Source organism: Salvia miltiorrhiza, chromosome 3, assembly GCF_028751815.1.
Source record: "Salvia miltiorrhiza cultivar Shanhuang (shh) chromosome 3, IMPLAD_Smil_shh, whole genome shotgun sequence".
In the NCBI taxonomy this organism is placed as follows: Eukaryota; Viridiplantae; Streptophyta; class Magnoliopsida; order Lamiales; family Lamiaceae; genus Salvia; species Salvia miltiorrhiza.
In genome coordinates, this window is record NC_080389.1 from 4,393,813 (window position 1) to 4,410,960 (window position 17,148).

At 39.1% G+C, this 17,148-nt stretch overlaps 1 protein-coding gene and 1 pseudogene across 1 annotated transcript; both read right to left on the reverse strand.

Annotated features, from left to right (window-relative positions):
- Positions 1–1,626: 1,626 nt before the first annotated feature.
- LOC131018151 (clavaminate synthase-like protein At3g21360) lies at positions 1,627–2,890 on the reverse strand (annotated as a pseudogene).
- On the reverse strand, positions 2,791–6,269 carry LOC131016843 (putative late blight resistance protein homolog R1B-14). Its single transcript, XM_057945614.1, has 2 exons — positions 3,088–6,269; positions 2,791–2,940 (listed from the first exon to the last, which is right to left on the reverse strand). Exon 1 carries the CDS (start codon positions 5,476–5,478, stop codon positions 3,124–3,126), a length of 2,355 nt encoding a protein of 784 aa, XP_057801597.1. The 5' UTR covers positions 5,479–6,269; the 3' UTR covers positions 2,791–2,940; positions 3,088–3,123.
- Between the last annotated feature and the right edge of the window lie 10,879 nt (positions 6,270–17,148).

The following is a 17,148-nucleotide window of genomic DNA, read 5'->3' on the forward strand; positions in this document are numbered from 1 at the left end:
ACAACAATGTCCCAATGCAACGACTCCACCACTTCAATAGATGACAATTTCAATGTGTTTGGGCAGCTACGAATCTTTTAAATCAATTAATATATATATATATATTTTTTCCATACCAAAATTCTCAATTTATGGCATGCCTTATGTCAGCTTTAGTTCCAGAAATATCACCTTCTTGGACAACACAGTAGATGGGCTTCTCTGACACAAATCGTCGAGCACTTTATCTGCACGGCGGAACCATTCGCTCCTAAAGCAGCCCCAATCCGGATTATGGGCTGTTTTTCCTTTGATAGAAGATCTTTAGGTGTTGAGCAAGGACCAACAACATCAAAAGCACAATCAGCTCAGTTGCTCCAGCTGAAAATATTTTCAATTTTTTTGAGTTTGTTTTCGGTATAAGCTTCACCAAACAAAGGTATTTTTTTTATTATGTATTTATTACCTTTTCGGGCCCTTGTTTTATTTTGTTAACCAAAGCCCAGCAATTATAATTTACAAGCCCAATAGGGAATCAACGTGCCAGCCCATTCACAGTTCGATTATATATTTTCTTTTAATTTTCGTTTTCTTTATTTTTTTTATTTCTTTGTAAAATATTTAATATGCATATCAAATTAAAGATCATGATAAAAAAAAATTAATTTGACATATATTTATATAAATATTTTATTTAAAATATAAAAATTATATTTATTTTTTTAAAAATTCTCTCTCCTTAATTCTCTCATTTTTATTTTAATTTGTATTTACATTTCTTATCTTTTTTCTTTTATTATTGTAAAAAAAACTTATTTTTTATTTTTTCAATATTCAACTCAAATATATTCCGTTAAAATTATTATTTTTAATTATATTTATAAATATGATAATTGAGTTAGTATCAATTTTATAAAAAAAAAAAAAAACATTTTCCGTGCATTGCATGTAGTGCAAATGCTAGTTATATTAAAAAGCCAAGATTTCAAATTGATTTCAAAATTGAGTGGCAATTTTAAAATTATAATAAAATTGCATGTTTTTGTATAAACTATATTTTTTTCTTTTTATTTTCTTTTTCATTATCTTCTTATTTTTTGTTTTATTTCTTTCTAAGATTATGAAATTCAACTAATTATAAAATATCTTATATATTTTATATAAATATTTGATTTATAATGTAAAACTTATATTTATTTAAAGATTTAAAGTTTTAAAAGAAAATATCTCATCTCTCATCTTTTTTCAATAAATCTATTTTTCTACTCTTTTTCATTTTTCTTTTATTTTTTACCTTCTTTTTTTTGTCTTTTCATAATATCAATTTTAATTATTGCATATATTTATTTTAATTTATTTTGATGTGTTAAAAAATGGAAGCTATAGTCCTCGTTTTCAAATTGTGTAACATATAGTCATCATTTTCAAATTACGTAACATATAGTTCTTTGAAAACATATAAGTAATGGTTCTATTTTAACAATTAGCTCGGATTATCTTGTTGATTTTTGTCAATTGCTCGAAGGAGAAGAGACTCTCGCTTTACTCAATGTAGTAACTCTAGTGTTTGATACATACTCTGATGCGATAGTGCTAAGTTCTAACACCTTTTACCAAGCATATAGCTTCTACGCATATTTCCTTGAATTATGTATACTCGAGTTGTTGTGATAAAATGGTCATAATTCACTATTTTGTGAAATCAGTGTTGATATTGATGGTTTATTTGCATGTAGCAACCAACACCTTTCTTGGTGGGAGGGAAGGCCTTCTACCATGAAGTAAAGCTAAGTTATCGAGGAACAAAACGTCGCCCTTTTGCCACTTGAATTGGATGCTCTCTTCTTCGATGATCTCTTGGCATCGTTTCACCACCTCGTCCGGTATTTCACTTGCATCGGCCATGGTGGCGGAGCTGAGCTCGTTACCGTGCATTCCAACGACGGTGTTGAACCACATCCTCCTTCCTTTTCTTCCCTCGTCTGGGACCTAGTATCGTCTTCACCCCACCCTCTGCTAGCCATTCCATCTCCATTCCTAATGCCTTACCCCTGCACACGCCATTGATTAAGAGGGCGTTTACTTTGGAGGATTAGCCTTGATATATAGATAAAAAATAGTATGGCTAATCTTTTGTTTACTTCGATGGATTAAAATTTTGGGATATCCCAACACCCTTGATTTTTTCTATCATTTAAGCTAGTTTTTACTCGATTTTTATATCCCATTTCAAAGGTGGGATTGGAGTAATCCTACTCTCTAGGATGAAAATACTCAATCATCACTACAAGAAAATCGCTAATAGATGACAGACGAAAAGCATCATCTATTAGAAAATCGTCTGTCACTAATGAAGGTGTAGTCTATTTGTAGGTGTTGATAGACGACGTTTTTTTGCATCTGATCAATCATGCAAAGTAAACGCTCCCTCTCCACAATATGTCTAGAAAGAACTCGAAATTGCTTACCTCTTCTATGCTTCTACGCAATCTGAAGTCCCAAATGCATCTTCCCAACCTCGACCTCTCATGGAAGAAGTATCGTTTTTGCTTAGGGCCGTGAACGTGTATCTCAGTCCTTTCCTCTCCATCTCCTCCACCATCTCCGGGTACTCTTCCAACATCCTCTCCGTTACACGGAAGCTAGGCGCGATCGGAGTTTCTCCTCCTTCCGGCAGAGGTACTTCACAGAAGAGAATCACCTTCTCTGGGAATTCTTTTATGTGATTAAAATTAAAACCAGTGTGAAACCCTAAACAAAAAAGATCCATTAAATCATTAATTGAACTCGTGCAATGAAACTCACCAAGACCATCTCCTGGTGGTAGTATATGAACTCCGACAGGGGACCTTCGTTGGCCGTCCAGACCCTCTTGTAGACATGCGTGCGCGGGGCGGGCCCCACGTACCATGTGTCCTCCCACCCGAAGGCCTCGACTATGTCGTTGAACTCGTGGGCATTCTTCATACAATAGGAAAGGAAGATAGAGTTAGAAATATAAAGTGGAAACATGAGATACTTGTAAAATGAAATCTGAGTCAAAGAATTCAGAGATCAGTCATCAAACTTGAGAGGGAAACCACCCAACAAACTCAATAAATCTCTAACCTGTCAAAAATCGAGGGAAAGCAGATTTCTGATAGGCTAACAGTTAATACAACGAACTTCAAAAAAATCATCTCCATAATTTTGTTGCTCTTCTTGTATTAATTTGACAGAGTCCGCTAGGGATTTCTCACATCTCTTGACCTCAACCAACTTCAGTGTCGGAATTTCTCCCATACTATCTGGAATTTCCCTCAGACGTCGGCAATAATGAATCAGTAGGTGTTCGAGCAACGGAAAGTGGCTGCCGTCAGTGTTCCATTGCTTGAGATTTGAATCATCAATGAGTAGAAATCGCAGCTTTGGGAAATCATGATCACCAACTGTCCACTCTTGTTCCTTAAAATCGAATTTTCTCAGTTTGAGCACTTCAAGATTCGGCAACGGGCAGACAATCTTGAGGTGATGGCCGTTGCGACCCCAACCGATCAGGGCTAACTTCTTCAGCGAGCTAGGAAGAACAAGATTAGGGACACCAGTATATTCATACGAACTTTCAAGTACCAAGTTCAAGTTTTCAAGTCGACGCAGATGCATCAGATTGTGTAAAAGTAAGGCTTCGAAATCCCAAGAACAAATGAGGGACAGTTTCTTAAGATTGGGTATCATGTTGACGATACTTAAAGAACATTTGAGATTGCGCACTGTCCCAAGTGTTTGCAGATTTTCTAGAGCTAAAGTGGCAATACTGAGCTCATCTAACTCACACCAATAACCAAGAGTAATGAGATGTCTTAACTGCGGCATATTCCAAATTTCACGCGGCAAATCAAAAGTATTTTTCACGATTAAGGTTTGAAGACACTGAAGGTTTGATATTGCTCTAGGAATATGACCCACGTAGCAGAAGGCAAGGTACCTCAAATGATATAGCTCGAAAAATTGATCAGGTAGAAAACGGGACTGAAATCCGACTCTCAACACATCAAGGACCCTGAGCAATCTAAAACTCCCAAAAGAGACGAGTTCATACTTGAAATACAATATAGTACGGATGGTTGAGCTAAAAACGTTGGCGAAAGATTCAGTTTCATCAGATTGAGAGATGCGTATCCTGCGCTCATCTTTCATGCTTGTCAGCAGCTTCCTTCCCTTCACGTGGACAAGAAACTTTTCTTCCTGTGATTTCTTTGTGCACAAATCTCGTAGCAGATCATGAAGCCTGCAATTTTTTGTTTTGCCATTAGACTTATTATTGGAAACAATAATAATACTTCTCCTGATAAGATCCTCTAGATACTCTTCTGCAATTTCTTCAAAGCTTTTTGATGCAACTGGCCGTTTCACAAAGCCTTCAGCTATCCATAACCTTATCAGGTTCTTGACTTTGATCTCGTGATCTTCTGGAAATCCTCCCATGTATAAGAAACACGGCCTCAAATGATGAGGCAAATGGTTGTAACTCAGAGATAAAATCTTTTCTACCTGTCCATCTGTTGTGGCAAGAATATACGATTTTATATTTTTGGCAATTTCCTTCCACAATGTTCGAGTCATACTCACCGTAGATAGGATTCCTGCAACCACCACCACTGCAAGGGGCAAGCCTCCACAACTCCTTGCAATCTCCCTTCCGATAGTCTCCAATTCAGGAGCAACGGAATCTTGGCGTCCGAACACCTTTTCTCGTAGTAGATTCCAGCTCTGATCTGAATCCATCAAATGCAACTCATGGGAAGGCATAGAGGAGTTGGCATAAGCAGCAACATCTGCCAGCCTTGTGGTTAACAAAATTCGACTCCCATTGTTGTTGTCGGGAAATAACTTCCTTATATCATCCAATACCTTGGCGCTCCAAATATCATCCATTACAATCAGAAACCTCCTACCTACTAGGATTTGGTACACTTTTACTGCCATGGATATATTACCCCTTTCTCTGTCGAATTCTTTCAAGGAATCTAGGAGGTTTGATAGAATTCTCTGTTCACTATAATCTTGTGATATTGTGACCCATACACGAATTTGAAAATGCACCATGGAAAATGGATGATCATAAGAATTTCTAGCAAGAGTGGTCTTGCCAATACCTCCCATACCAGTTATTGGGAGGATCTGGAGTTCTCGCGAATCTCCACAAAGCCTACTCATTATTTCCATCAAATCAACTTTCAAGCCAACCATATTGGTTTTTCCAGCTTCTGCACCTTGTGATGAGGATGAACTAGCCCCAACATAACCATCAAGTTGTGCATCTTTGATAATGATGCTATTTTTGATCTGCACCACCTCTCCGGCGATTGAATCCATTTGATCTCTTACTCTGCGCAACTGGAATATAAACTTGATTCTTCTTAGTTCTGCAACCCAGTGGGTATATCGAATATTGTAGTGGATTTTTTCCGTCATATACAATTCAATAACATCTTCCGCCTCCATTGCTACATTACTCATTCTTGCTTCCAAACTCTTGGCTTTCTCCGGAAAATCCTCAAGAAAAGCTCGAGTGAAAGGACATATTTATCTAGAGATATAATATGTTTTTTTTCAGGAGGAGAAATGGAAAATTGATTGTGATTGAGGAATTGATCAATGGTGCGCTCAAGGGAAACAAGAGTAGAATAAGCCATCCTCACACACTCTCAGCTACAAGGTTGTGTTAATCAAAGGTAGAAAATAACAAAGAGAAGGGAAAGAAACTATGCTCTAACCACAAGATTTTGCAGATGAAATGAAGATAAAATGATGAAACAACTGCAAAGACAGAATGAGAAGAGAAGAAATAAATTATGCTCTTGCTACAAGATTTTGCAGATCATATGAAGGAACAATAACAATTGCAGAGAGACAAGATATCGAAGAGAGAAACTGGTAATGATTCAATTCTATCTAACAATGTAGTATTGAAAAGATACAATTATGACATCCCAACAACCATATTATTTTAAGATTATTCTACCGACTGTCAACAATTTTACACCATCAAAAAATTTGTACATATTATTTATATAGACACCACAATAGATCTATCAAAGAACAAGTCAGTTCTTGAAAGGTGAAAGGTCAATAGATTCCATGAAATTAATAAAATCATTAGTCCACATGAGCTAGCTAAGATTAAGGATTAAAAAAACTATAAATTTTAATAATAGAAAATTAACTTGTATAGCTGGCGTTTAACGGATGACTTAATTGTAGTAATTAATTTTGACATTGACTTCTTAGTTTACTGGATTCGAGAAACATAGCTGTTGAGGTAAGTTTAAATAATCTGTATAAGCTGTCTTAACCCAAAAAAAAAAAAAACAAATATTAAGAAATCGTAGATGCGAAAATCCTTGGGCATAGTTGCACCTAATAATTGAAGTTTAGAATAACATTCTCTCCATTCACAAAAATTATATTGTTTCCTCTTTTGAAAATTGTACTTTAATTATATTTGAAACCTCATTCACACTTAATATTTACAAAATTTCACTTATTTAACGCATCATTTTGATGCACTACAACAAAACAGTCAAACTGCGACGGAATTAGTGACGGAAAACGATTCCGTCTCAAAATTACTACGGATTAACGACAGAATAGCGACGACACACATTCTCGCCAATTAACAACAGAATTTACGTCGAATCTACTACGAAAATTCATGCCCCAAACCACTTTATAATTTTCATTGACAGATACGTTTTCTTTTTTTATTGGGGTTATTGCCCCTAAATACATGAACTATGACCAAATTCTAGTTTATAACACCACCTTTAGATTTTGCCCCATAATACATCACCTTTCAATTTTTTCTAGAATCTCCCATGACCAAAGTTTGGAATATCCAAAAATAACCCCATTATAAAATTCTTTGTACTTTGACCCCTAAAACTTTTGGTTTTTGACTTAAAGACAATTTATACCTAAAACATGTATAAGATTGGGCTTAAATGGTATATCGGCTGGAAACTTTCCTCGTGCCTGATAGATTACTTTGTAATCTGGGTCTGGACTGTGAGACAATGCCACGTACTTTTAAGCAAAAAACAGTTTAAAAGATCCTTGTTCAAAATGGTATCAGAGCGGGTTTTTATAGAGGAATTATATTATATTTAATTTATTTTATAATTAACCTATGTGGGAGGAGACTCCACTTAAAATTATGGATCCGGACGAGTGTCCGAGATGTGTACGATACAGGAATTCTCTCCAACATCTGGAGGAAGAAACCAGTCGTCTATTAGGCGACCTCAACTGGAACAATCGAGCCCTCGTTACCAACTTACGACGAGGAGGAGATATCGAGCTTATTCGCGATATTATTGCGAGTATCCAATTCTACCATGAGAACCTCATGAGATTTGCCGCAACCAGAACGGCGATAGAACGAACCAGAGACGAAGCCCATCAGTCACACGATTGATGGAACCAAAAAACAAGGCAGGAGTAGCTTATCCAAGCTACCACAAGATCGAGCCAGACTCTTCCGACAATGTCAACTTGCGGGAGATTCAAAAAACGGTAGAATATTACGGCAACAAGCTGTATGAGCTACCAATGGAGATGAGCAAAATATCACTCCAACAAGAGGAAATATTAACCCTCTTGCGTGATATCCAGAGAAAAGTGGAGGAGATCGAACGACGAAAACCATGTTCCGGAAAAATTCGGAAAAAATGGTCCAACGACCCGACGTATCCACTACCACTCGATGCAGCACCCAAGGAGCTGACACCGGAGGACATAATTCGAATCATGAAAGGCAAATGAATAGCCTTGATCGAATCGGATTAGAAGATCTACAGGAGTTAGCAGAATCTTTTGCTAACCTCAACATGGTTGATCTAAAGATGAACCAAGAAGATGAGGTGCCTAAAACTGAGCACCAAGAAGGAGATTCGTCAAAAAGGGGTGGGGCTTCAGATGATGCAAGCCATTACCAACGAACCAGACGACGCCGGCCACAGATGCGGGATACTCCTGTAGAAAAGGCCACACTAGAACCAATCCATCCATATGGATTGATTCTCAACCTCGATGAAGCCAGTTTCAAAGATTGGGAAGGACTCATCGATGAATGGGCTTCAGCAATGAAGATTGTGATTGCCACGATAGAATATGACAAAGAAGAATTTGTCAAAATCTTCGAGGCAAGTTTTGCGGGCATGGCAAAACAATTATGGGATAGAGCCGACACCGAAGGAAAAAATGATTTGTTCAGCCACACATCAGCTGCTGAAATTCTTACGTTGGCTACCAAGCAAATTAAAATCCATTTTCTTGGAATGGGTTTTTTCTAAGGATCTGCAGAGGAAAAGCAAAAGAAATATCATCAGGCACTTTACAATCTAAGATTGGTTGTGCTAGAGCCAAAAGCTCTCGATGAATTTCTGCGCCTATACACCCTATATGTCCATATGGGGGTAGTTGATGATCGGACTGCCAAGGACCTCTTTTTCACAAAGTTTCCAAGTCCATGGAGGGAGATGCTCATCAACGAGTACGTTTCAGCAGGAGAATATCCACTTGATAGTGCATCAAGAAGGATGTCATATGTTCACAAGAAGCTGTCCGAATGGTGCCAGAAGGCGGCGGACCAGAGGAATCTCAAGAGATTGAGGAGACTCAATAAGAAATCTCCATTATTGATGTGCGACAACATTGATCTTCCAACAGAGATTGGTGCTGAGTTGCTGTATCAAAAGAGGAGCCGAAAGAAACATAGGTACCAACCCTATGAAAGAAAGTCCAGAAGAAGTTCTTGGAAGCCAAGAACTATGTGGACCAGACAGAAGGCGCGCTCCTACAAATCAGGCCAGCGGAGCGGACCGTCAAGAAACCGATTCTCAAAGCAAAAGAGAATCCCGGCGAGAAAAACTTTCAGGCGTACTCAAGCCAAAACAAATGAAAGTTTTAAAGATTGCAACTGCTGGACGTGCGGGGCAAAGGGGCATATTTCCACCAATTGCCCAGACAACGAGAAAAGGATGATAAGAAGATTCGAATCCACACCGGATATCGAAGACGCCATCTACCACCAGGAATTGATACCCGTATATCAGTTCGAAGATATATCCACTGATGAGAGTATATACGAGCAGGAAGAAGTCTTTAGTTCTGAAGATTCGGAAATGACTGATGGATCAACCGGAGACGAGTCAGACTAAAGAAGAACACGAGGTCCACCACACCCAGAAGGAGGATCAGAATGGATTTACCAGCCATTTTCTGATTCCACAAGAGGAGGTGGTGAAGAAGCTCGTGAAAAAACTCAAGAAGGAAACCGATGAGGTACAGACATACCAAGGGTTTTCCAATGGAAGATTGAATCGAGTTTTACATAGCTTGATTCCATCCAAAAGGAAGCATCATGTCTATTTTGGCGTTACAAACCGAGAAATGGCGCTTCCAATTGAGATTACAAGTAATCAGGTGGAAATCCAGCTGGTTCCAGCCGAAGATATTAGGCAGGATCTTAAGAAAATGAAGCCAGAAGTCGCAAGTACGATGAAATGGATTCATATTGGAGCAATTCAGTTGGTAATCAAATCTTCCCTCTTCCCAGGGACAGACCAACCAATTGACGTCGCACTTTGCGACAAAAGAATCAGAAATGCAGAGAATCAGTTCTTGGAGCTTTTTCGGGCAATCTCTATGCCAACAAGATTATAACCGAGTTCTACCCATAAATCGCTTATAATCTGCAGGATTCATCCTTCAGCCGAGCCCTGACTCTCTATCAGGACTACAAGAAGAAGGAACTTATGACGGGAGGAAATAGGCCATACTCGCTAACTTATCAAGTCTCGTATGCCTTATCAAATCCCATCACACGGAGTTATTTCTGGGAAAAGAATTTATTGAAATTCCAAAAATATTCAAGGAAGTAGCCAAGGCAGTCAATCCAAACCGAGTGGAGATTCCCCAGATCGGAGAAATTGACATCGACGTTGGAGACAAGCAGGTGCTTAGTCATACCCAGAGTCTCAGACTGGGAACACCAAGGTTATCATTCCAAGGAAATAGGCTAACTTCAGGGCCTATAACAAGGAGTTTCTCTCAAACTTATGAGAGGAGGGCGATTCAGGAAACATCAGTACTGGACATAAGAGTCAAGCTCAAATGTCCCGAAGGATGGAGATAGGTTTCCACAAGATTTGATACAACTAACAAGGAAAACAAATTTCCTTGTAGTTCGTTGTATTACTTGGCAAATCCAGGAGACAACCGATACATCGGAACTCTAGTGGTTGGAGGTTTTGAAATCCAGACCGAAGGCCAAGCCGGACAAGAAGCGGACGTCCTGATCTTAGGACGCGATTTCCTTGACAAATATAAACCATGGTCATGGAAATCAGGAGGAATGGAGATCACTATTGGACGCCAAAGATTGATGATCCAATGACAAGTCCATTCTCAATATACATCTCTGTAGGGATGTTGTATGAAAAATTCAAAGCAGAATATTTTGCTGCTTACGTGGATTCGGGAGCAGGAATCTGTACAGCAAAACGAGGAGTCTTTCCAGCAGAAGTGGAAGAAGATCTACCTCGAATTGCAGGAAGGGATTTCTCCAAAAAGATCTTACTTCTATCAAAGGGAGTAAAACAAACGGAAATATTGATCGGCGGAGCAGGACAGACACCTTGGTACAAGGTCAAGACTCCACCAATTTATTTCCATGATACCGGAGCAGATATATTATTCGGAAATAATTTTCTGCAAAGCTTCAAGCGGTACATACAAGACAATGAAGCCAGGAGGCTAGTGTTCACAACCAATTGTGATCACAAGATCATTGTGCAAAGGCTCAATGGAGCTTGTCATCGCTCAATGCCAATCAAATTCCGCAGCAAGCGTGGTGATGATGGCAGACTCCGGAGACCCCAAATGAAGGATCAAACGAGATTCGGAGAAGTTTTGCTCAAATGCAGAACTGAGGGATTCCCATATCTCTCCGAGGAAGAAACTCAAATCCTCAAAGTATCCCTGATATCACACAAAGATATCAAGGAGGAAGAACAGGTGTCCATTGCCGACATCAAAAGGAAGATTCAGAAATGTTACCATGAAAATCCTTTGGCATGGTGGGACAAGAACCAGCTCAAAGCTACTTTGAAAGTTAAAACTGGAAAGGAGCATGAGTTCGTAAGGTTTAGACCAATCCTGATGAACCCTCAAGATCAACAGGATATGATGAGTATAATCAAGGAACACCTTGATTTAAAACTGATTGAAGAAGGAAGATCACCCTACAGCAGTCCTGGATTTCTGGTGAGAAATCATGGGGAGATCAAGCGAGGAAAACCAAGATTGGTCATTAATTATAAAGGGATTAATGATATTCTTGAGTTTGACGGATACTTCATCCCAAGTAGAGAACACCTCATCAACTGCATCAGAAGTGCAAGGGTATTCTCAAAGTTCGATTGCAAATCAGGCTTCTACCAGATTCGCATGGAAGAAGGGAGTAAGAAGTTTACAGCCTTCTCAACTCCACAAGGACATTATGTATGGAATGTCATGCCAATGGGGCTAGCCAACGCGCCTCAGATATTCCAAAGAAAGATGGATAATCTCTTCAAGGGTTATTCTTCGTTTATGTTTGTTTATATTGATGATATTCTCATTGCATCAAAAAACATTCATGAACATGTCAGACATCTGGAGATTTTTGCGGATGTTTGCCAACAAGAAGGACTAGTGCTGTCTGAAAAGAAGGCAGTCATAGCCACCCAGAAGATGGAGTTTCTGGGAATCGAGATCGATGAATCTGGAATCATTCTACAAGATCATATTGTGGAAAAGGTCCAGAATTTCCCGGAGGATCTCAAAGAAAAGAAGCAGCTCCAAAGTTTTCTCGGAGTTGTTAACTTTGCAGGAATGTTTATCAAAAATCTTGCAGAACACCGAAAAGTCTTCAGCTCGTTACTGAAGAAAGATGTTCCATTCATTTGGAAAGAGGAGCATCGGGTGGGTATGAAGAAGTTAAAAGAGATTTGTAAAAATCTCCCAAAACTTTCAATACCACAAGATGAGGATGACCGGGTCCTCTATACAGACGCGAGTGATTTCTGGTGGGCAGCGGTGCTCACAAAGATCACCCCCTATGGAGAAGAACCTTGCAGATATTGTAGCGGTCTCTTTTCCGACAACGAAGCTGTACGATGGCACATCAACGAAAAGGAATTCTTTACAGTGCGAAAGGCGTTTAAAAAATGACCGCTTTTCTTACTTGCTAAGAAATTCGTTTTGAAAGTAGATAACACTAATGTTAAAGCTTTCTTAACAAAAAAGATAGAATCTAAACCTGAAAAGGCTAGATTGCTTAGATGGCAAGCAGAATGCCAATATTATGATTATGATATTGTCATCTTGAAATCTGATCAAAATGTTCTTGCAGATTTTCTTACAAGGGATGGAGCTCCCTGAGGTGGAGGCCATCGAGGCAAAACAGGCGCAGCTCTTTGAAAGCTTAGAGTTGCTACAACAGGAATGGCAAAAGTGTGTTCTACACACCAAACAAGCAGGAAAGATACAAGCAGCTGATGAAGCTCAAGTATCTAACCAAATTGATGCATGCTTCATGAAGATGTTCAATCTTCAAGAAGTACTCAACAAGCCGCTCTTGCGCGTTATTCGAGATAATCGGATTAAAGCAATGCTTTCCGTACAGGGCGGATTACCTGTAGCAGGGGATTCAAGTACCCCTAGCCCAAGTCCTAAGGGGATGGCTTCACAGCCCGACCCTCAAGGAAAAGATGTTGTTAAGGGGTCACACCTTGAATCAACATGTCAACCCTCCACCTCTGGGGTAAAAGAGGAAGAGATCAATCTTAGGCCCATGACAGGCCAAGTTAAGGTTGATACTGATTTTATTGAAATTTCTCCTTCTTGGCAGATGTATCAAGACAGGTGGGAGAAACTTCTCACAAGAAAGGGCATTAATCCGGGAAATTGTCGGGTTGATGTTGCAGGAAAATATCCCAGAGTTTGGACGACTCCAGGAGCCAATCCAAACGACGTCAAGAAATGGTATGAGTTCGGGGCGTTGGCCTCAGTTTATACCACCTCTCCAGCCTTCACCGAGATCAAGGGTCTACCCAAATGGATCCAAAAAACGGTGTTTGATGCATGGGAAAACAATGAGTCCCTCAAAAGGGGAGATGTTCTGGAATTGTACTTCTTCAGTGCAGCCCCAGAGCCAGTGGGAAAAGGAATCCATGAAGCTTACCACTTCATCAAGCTTCGGAGACCTGACACGGGAGCCCTGAACCGAATTAAAGTTCCCGATTTCCAGGCCGCAATCGTCTCACCATTCAAGGGGGATCAAATCTCCACTAGACGAGCATGGGGTCTATGGGTCTGTCTCACAGAGATGGATAAAATGAAGTCCAGATTCAAGTTCTACCAAAGCTCAGATCTGGGAACGTTCCTGGTTAACACAATGACAGGAACTACGACCCCTTTTGCCGAAAAATCCTTCAAAAATAAACGGCAAATGCTGTGGGAAAACAAGATTGCAGGGAGCAAGGAGACTCGTCGCAAATTTTGCAACATGGCTCATCTGGGCCATTGGATTGAGAAGGTTTGCGATCAATGTTCAACGCAGAAGGAGCCGGAATTCGGTAAAGGATTCTTCCCGAAGCCTGACAGAAGGAGGTTTCGGTCTGATGAACATGATGAGCATCAGACTCCAAAAGGAAGAAACCCTCGGGCACCAAAAAAGTAAGGTGGCCGACAAAGCAAAGTGAATCATGTGATTCACAGCAAGGATCGCACCCACAAAAGAAACGACAAAAGTGGGTGGAATGACAGGAGGACCACTCACCAAACGACAAACGTGAGTGGAAGAGAAAAGCAGCCGGCCCCTACCAGCATTATCACAAAGCAATAAAGCAAGGGTCCAGCACCATGTGATGACACTAACTAGTGTCGGCAATTATGGCCGACAAAAGAAGATGGAGGTCACATTCAAGAGAGCTGGCCACGAAGAGAAAATCCGAGGCCAACAACCGAGCAATAATAGAGGGGTTCAAACCTCTATATAAACTCAAGTTCTGAAGAGAAGAAGGCATCCGAAAAATCGCAACACATTTTCACAAGCACTTTCTCTCTCTAGAAAAATTATCTTTGTAATTTTTTTTTATTCTAGTTTTTAAAAAGCTTTTCGTTTTAATTTGAGTTTCCTTTTATTTATGTACACAAGTATTGGCTACTATGAGTAGCTAAACAAGTTAGTCTCCTCCCTTGGGGAGAATATTATGAAATAAATTAAGTATTTTATAAATCCTCTATAAACGCTTAGTTTTTGTCCAACTATTCCGGTTGAGTAAAAAATTTATCTTTTATTTTTCCAACAAAGTATTAAGTCAACACTTAGTGAAGGAGAAAGGTTGCAACCATCTCTTGCGAGTGCGTGGTTGGAGCGTGCCAGGTGGGCAGACGAGCCGTAAAACACAACGAACTGACTCCTGAAGAAGACCAGTTGACAAAGGTATAATGTTGGTTTAAATTTAAGATTTATTTCGAAGTGTTACGGAAGCATGTTGGGCCTGATTATTTGTTAAACTGTTTTGAAATCATAATGAGGGTATTTTGTCTTGGTTTTGTTTGATTTGGGGGTGATTCTGCACTTTTGATTATTTCGGGGTAGTTTTAGAATTTTCAGAAAATGGTTATGGGAGAAACCAGAAGAATCATAAAGGTGGTGTATTATGGAGCAAAAACTAAAGGTGATGTTATATTCTAGAAAATTGGGAAAGTTGATGTATTTATTGGCCAATACCCCTTTTTTATTTGGTTATAATACGTTTTAGATACACTTCGTTTTATTTTGTTAACCAAAGCCCAACATCTTCTCAAAAAAAATACCAAAGCCCAACATGTGTAACTCACAAGCCCTATATGGAAGCGAGGTGGCAGCCCACAAGCTAATCATTTACATTTGGGTTGGGCCAATTTTATATTTTGTTTGAAATTACAAAATTTATGTTTTTATACTGCAATTAATAATTTTAGTATAAAAACACTTTAGTCTCTAACTAATTATTACTCCCTCCGTCCCGTTAATAATGGCACGTTTTCCTTTTTGGGCTGTCCCGTTATTGATGGCACGTTTCCTATTTTGGAAAAAATAAGGGATTGATTAATGTTAATTAAAATCCTAATTAAAAGTCTAATTAAACACTTTAAAAAAAATACTCTCACTCATAACACTCTCTCTCTCTCCCAATTACTCTCACTCGCCGTCTCTCCTCCTCTCCTCGGCGACTCCGTCTCTCCTCCTCCTCCACGGCGACGGCGCGACGACTTCGCATCCACCCGCCGCCTTCTCCTGCCCTCTCTACCCTCTTCTTCATCCCTCCACCACCATCTCTTAAACCCTAGCGCGGCCTCCACCCTCCACCGCCTAGCGCCGCCACCACCCTCCACCGCCTCCACACCTCTGCGCTTGCTCCATCCGCCGCCGGCTCCGAGATCTGAGCGGCTCCATCGTCGCGCCTCCACCCCTCTGAGGAAACCATATCAGCGGCCCAACGGTGGTCTGAGTGTGACGCCGCCGCCTCCAGATCTGATTCTTATTCTTATTATTGATTTCGTGAATTTCACCAAGTTATGTATTGATTCTATTTATGTATTGATTTCGTGAATTTTATTTGAGATGGGTTTGTAATTGTAGAGTTTGAAAACCTCTCTTTGGGTGTAATTTTTCGTGCATTTTTTTGGATTTTGTGTTTGACAACCCATCTCTCGCCTTTCTTCCTTCCCTCTCTTCCACCGCCTTCCCTCTGTTGTCGCCGGAGTTCTGTAAAGGGGAGGGTCGGTGGTGGCTTCTCTGCCTTGGCCAGATCCGATAATACAGGCTTCAGTTGAGATCTGAAACTGGTGGCTTTAGTTGCAGAATTTCTTGGATTTCTTGAATTTGGGGGAAACACATTTGTTGGACGAAGATGAGGAGGACAGACGAGGTGAAGGGAAGGCGGCGGCGCCGCCACCGCCGGCGACCTCGCCCGTGTTGATGAAGAAGAGAGTTATTTTATTAACTATATTTAACATTAATTAACAATAACATTAAACATGTGGTCCCTACAACTTTTCTCTTAATAACACTCTACTTAATACCCGTGCCGAAAAGAAACGTGCCGTTAATAACGGGACGGAGGGAGTATTTGTTATAAGAAAATATTAATGAATGTTATCTTATTTTGAATAAAATAACATATTTTAAATAATATTAATAATAACTAACACTTTAGTTATAAAAGTCAATTCATGAAACTATCCATTCTCTTTTAACAAAAATAAAAAAATATCCACTACATACAAAATTTAAAAATTAATCAATTTTTGTGCATCTTCGACCATGAATTAATTATTCACGAGGCGCATAAGAAATTGGATAAGATTTTACAAAGTTTGATGATTCACAATCACAACCCATTTCCTGGGTATTGAAGTGTGAGAGATATTTGTGTGCGTGTGTTGGTCTAGTGGTAGGAGGTCCAAGACTTTGAGGTTTTGGGTTTGAGTTCTCTGTCGCGCAATCTTTAAATTTCTTTAATTATTTATGTAATTTATCAAAAAAAAAGTGTGGGAAGTATTTTAAACTGTAAGTCATGTGTTTCTACATATTATTGTTATTATGTAGATATCTATACTAATAGAAAAAGAGCCTAAGGCAGTCTAAGGCACAACTTGTGGATTGCCTATTTTACCCATGTTATATATTTATTATTATAGTTATAAAATATAATTTGTGGATTGCATAGTTTACCCTTGTTATATATTTATTATTATATTTATAAAATATAAATCTATTTTGATATACATTTATTTGTCACCCAAATCTATAGAGAATACTTTATATCTATAGCTATTGATAAGGCTTATAAATAAATATATCAATTAATCCAATAAATTACTCCCTCCGTTCACAATTTAAAGCCATACTTACCCTTAAATTTTTGTCCACAAATTAAAGCCCTATTCTACTTTTTGTACTTTTTTACTCTCCTTCTTTTCCTATATTTACTATTCTTTGCCACTAATGGTCCCGCCTTAAAACACCTTTATCACTTTTATATTATATATTTACTACGCTTTATCACTACTGGACCCACTCACAACACTTTT

Excerpts from the sequence above, each read along its gene's own strand:
- LOC131016843 (XM_057945614.1), bottom strand. The coding sequence starts at position 5,478 with ATGAGTAATGTAGCAATGGAGGCGGAAGATGTTATTGAATTGTATATG.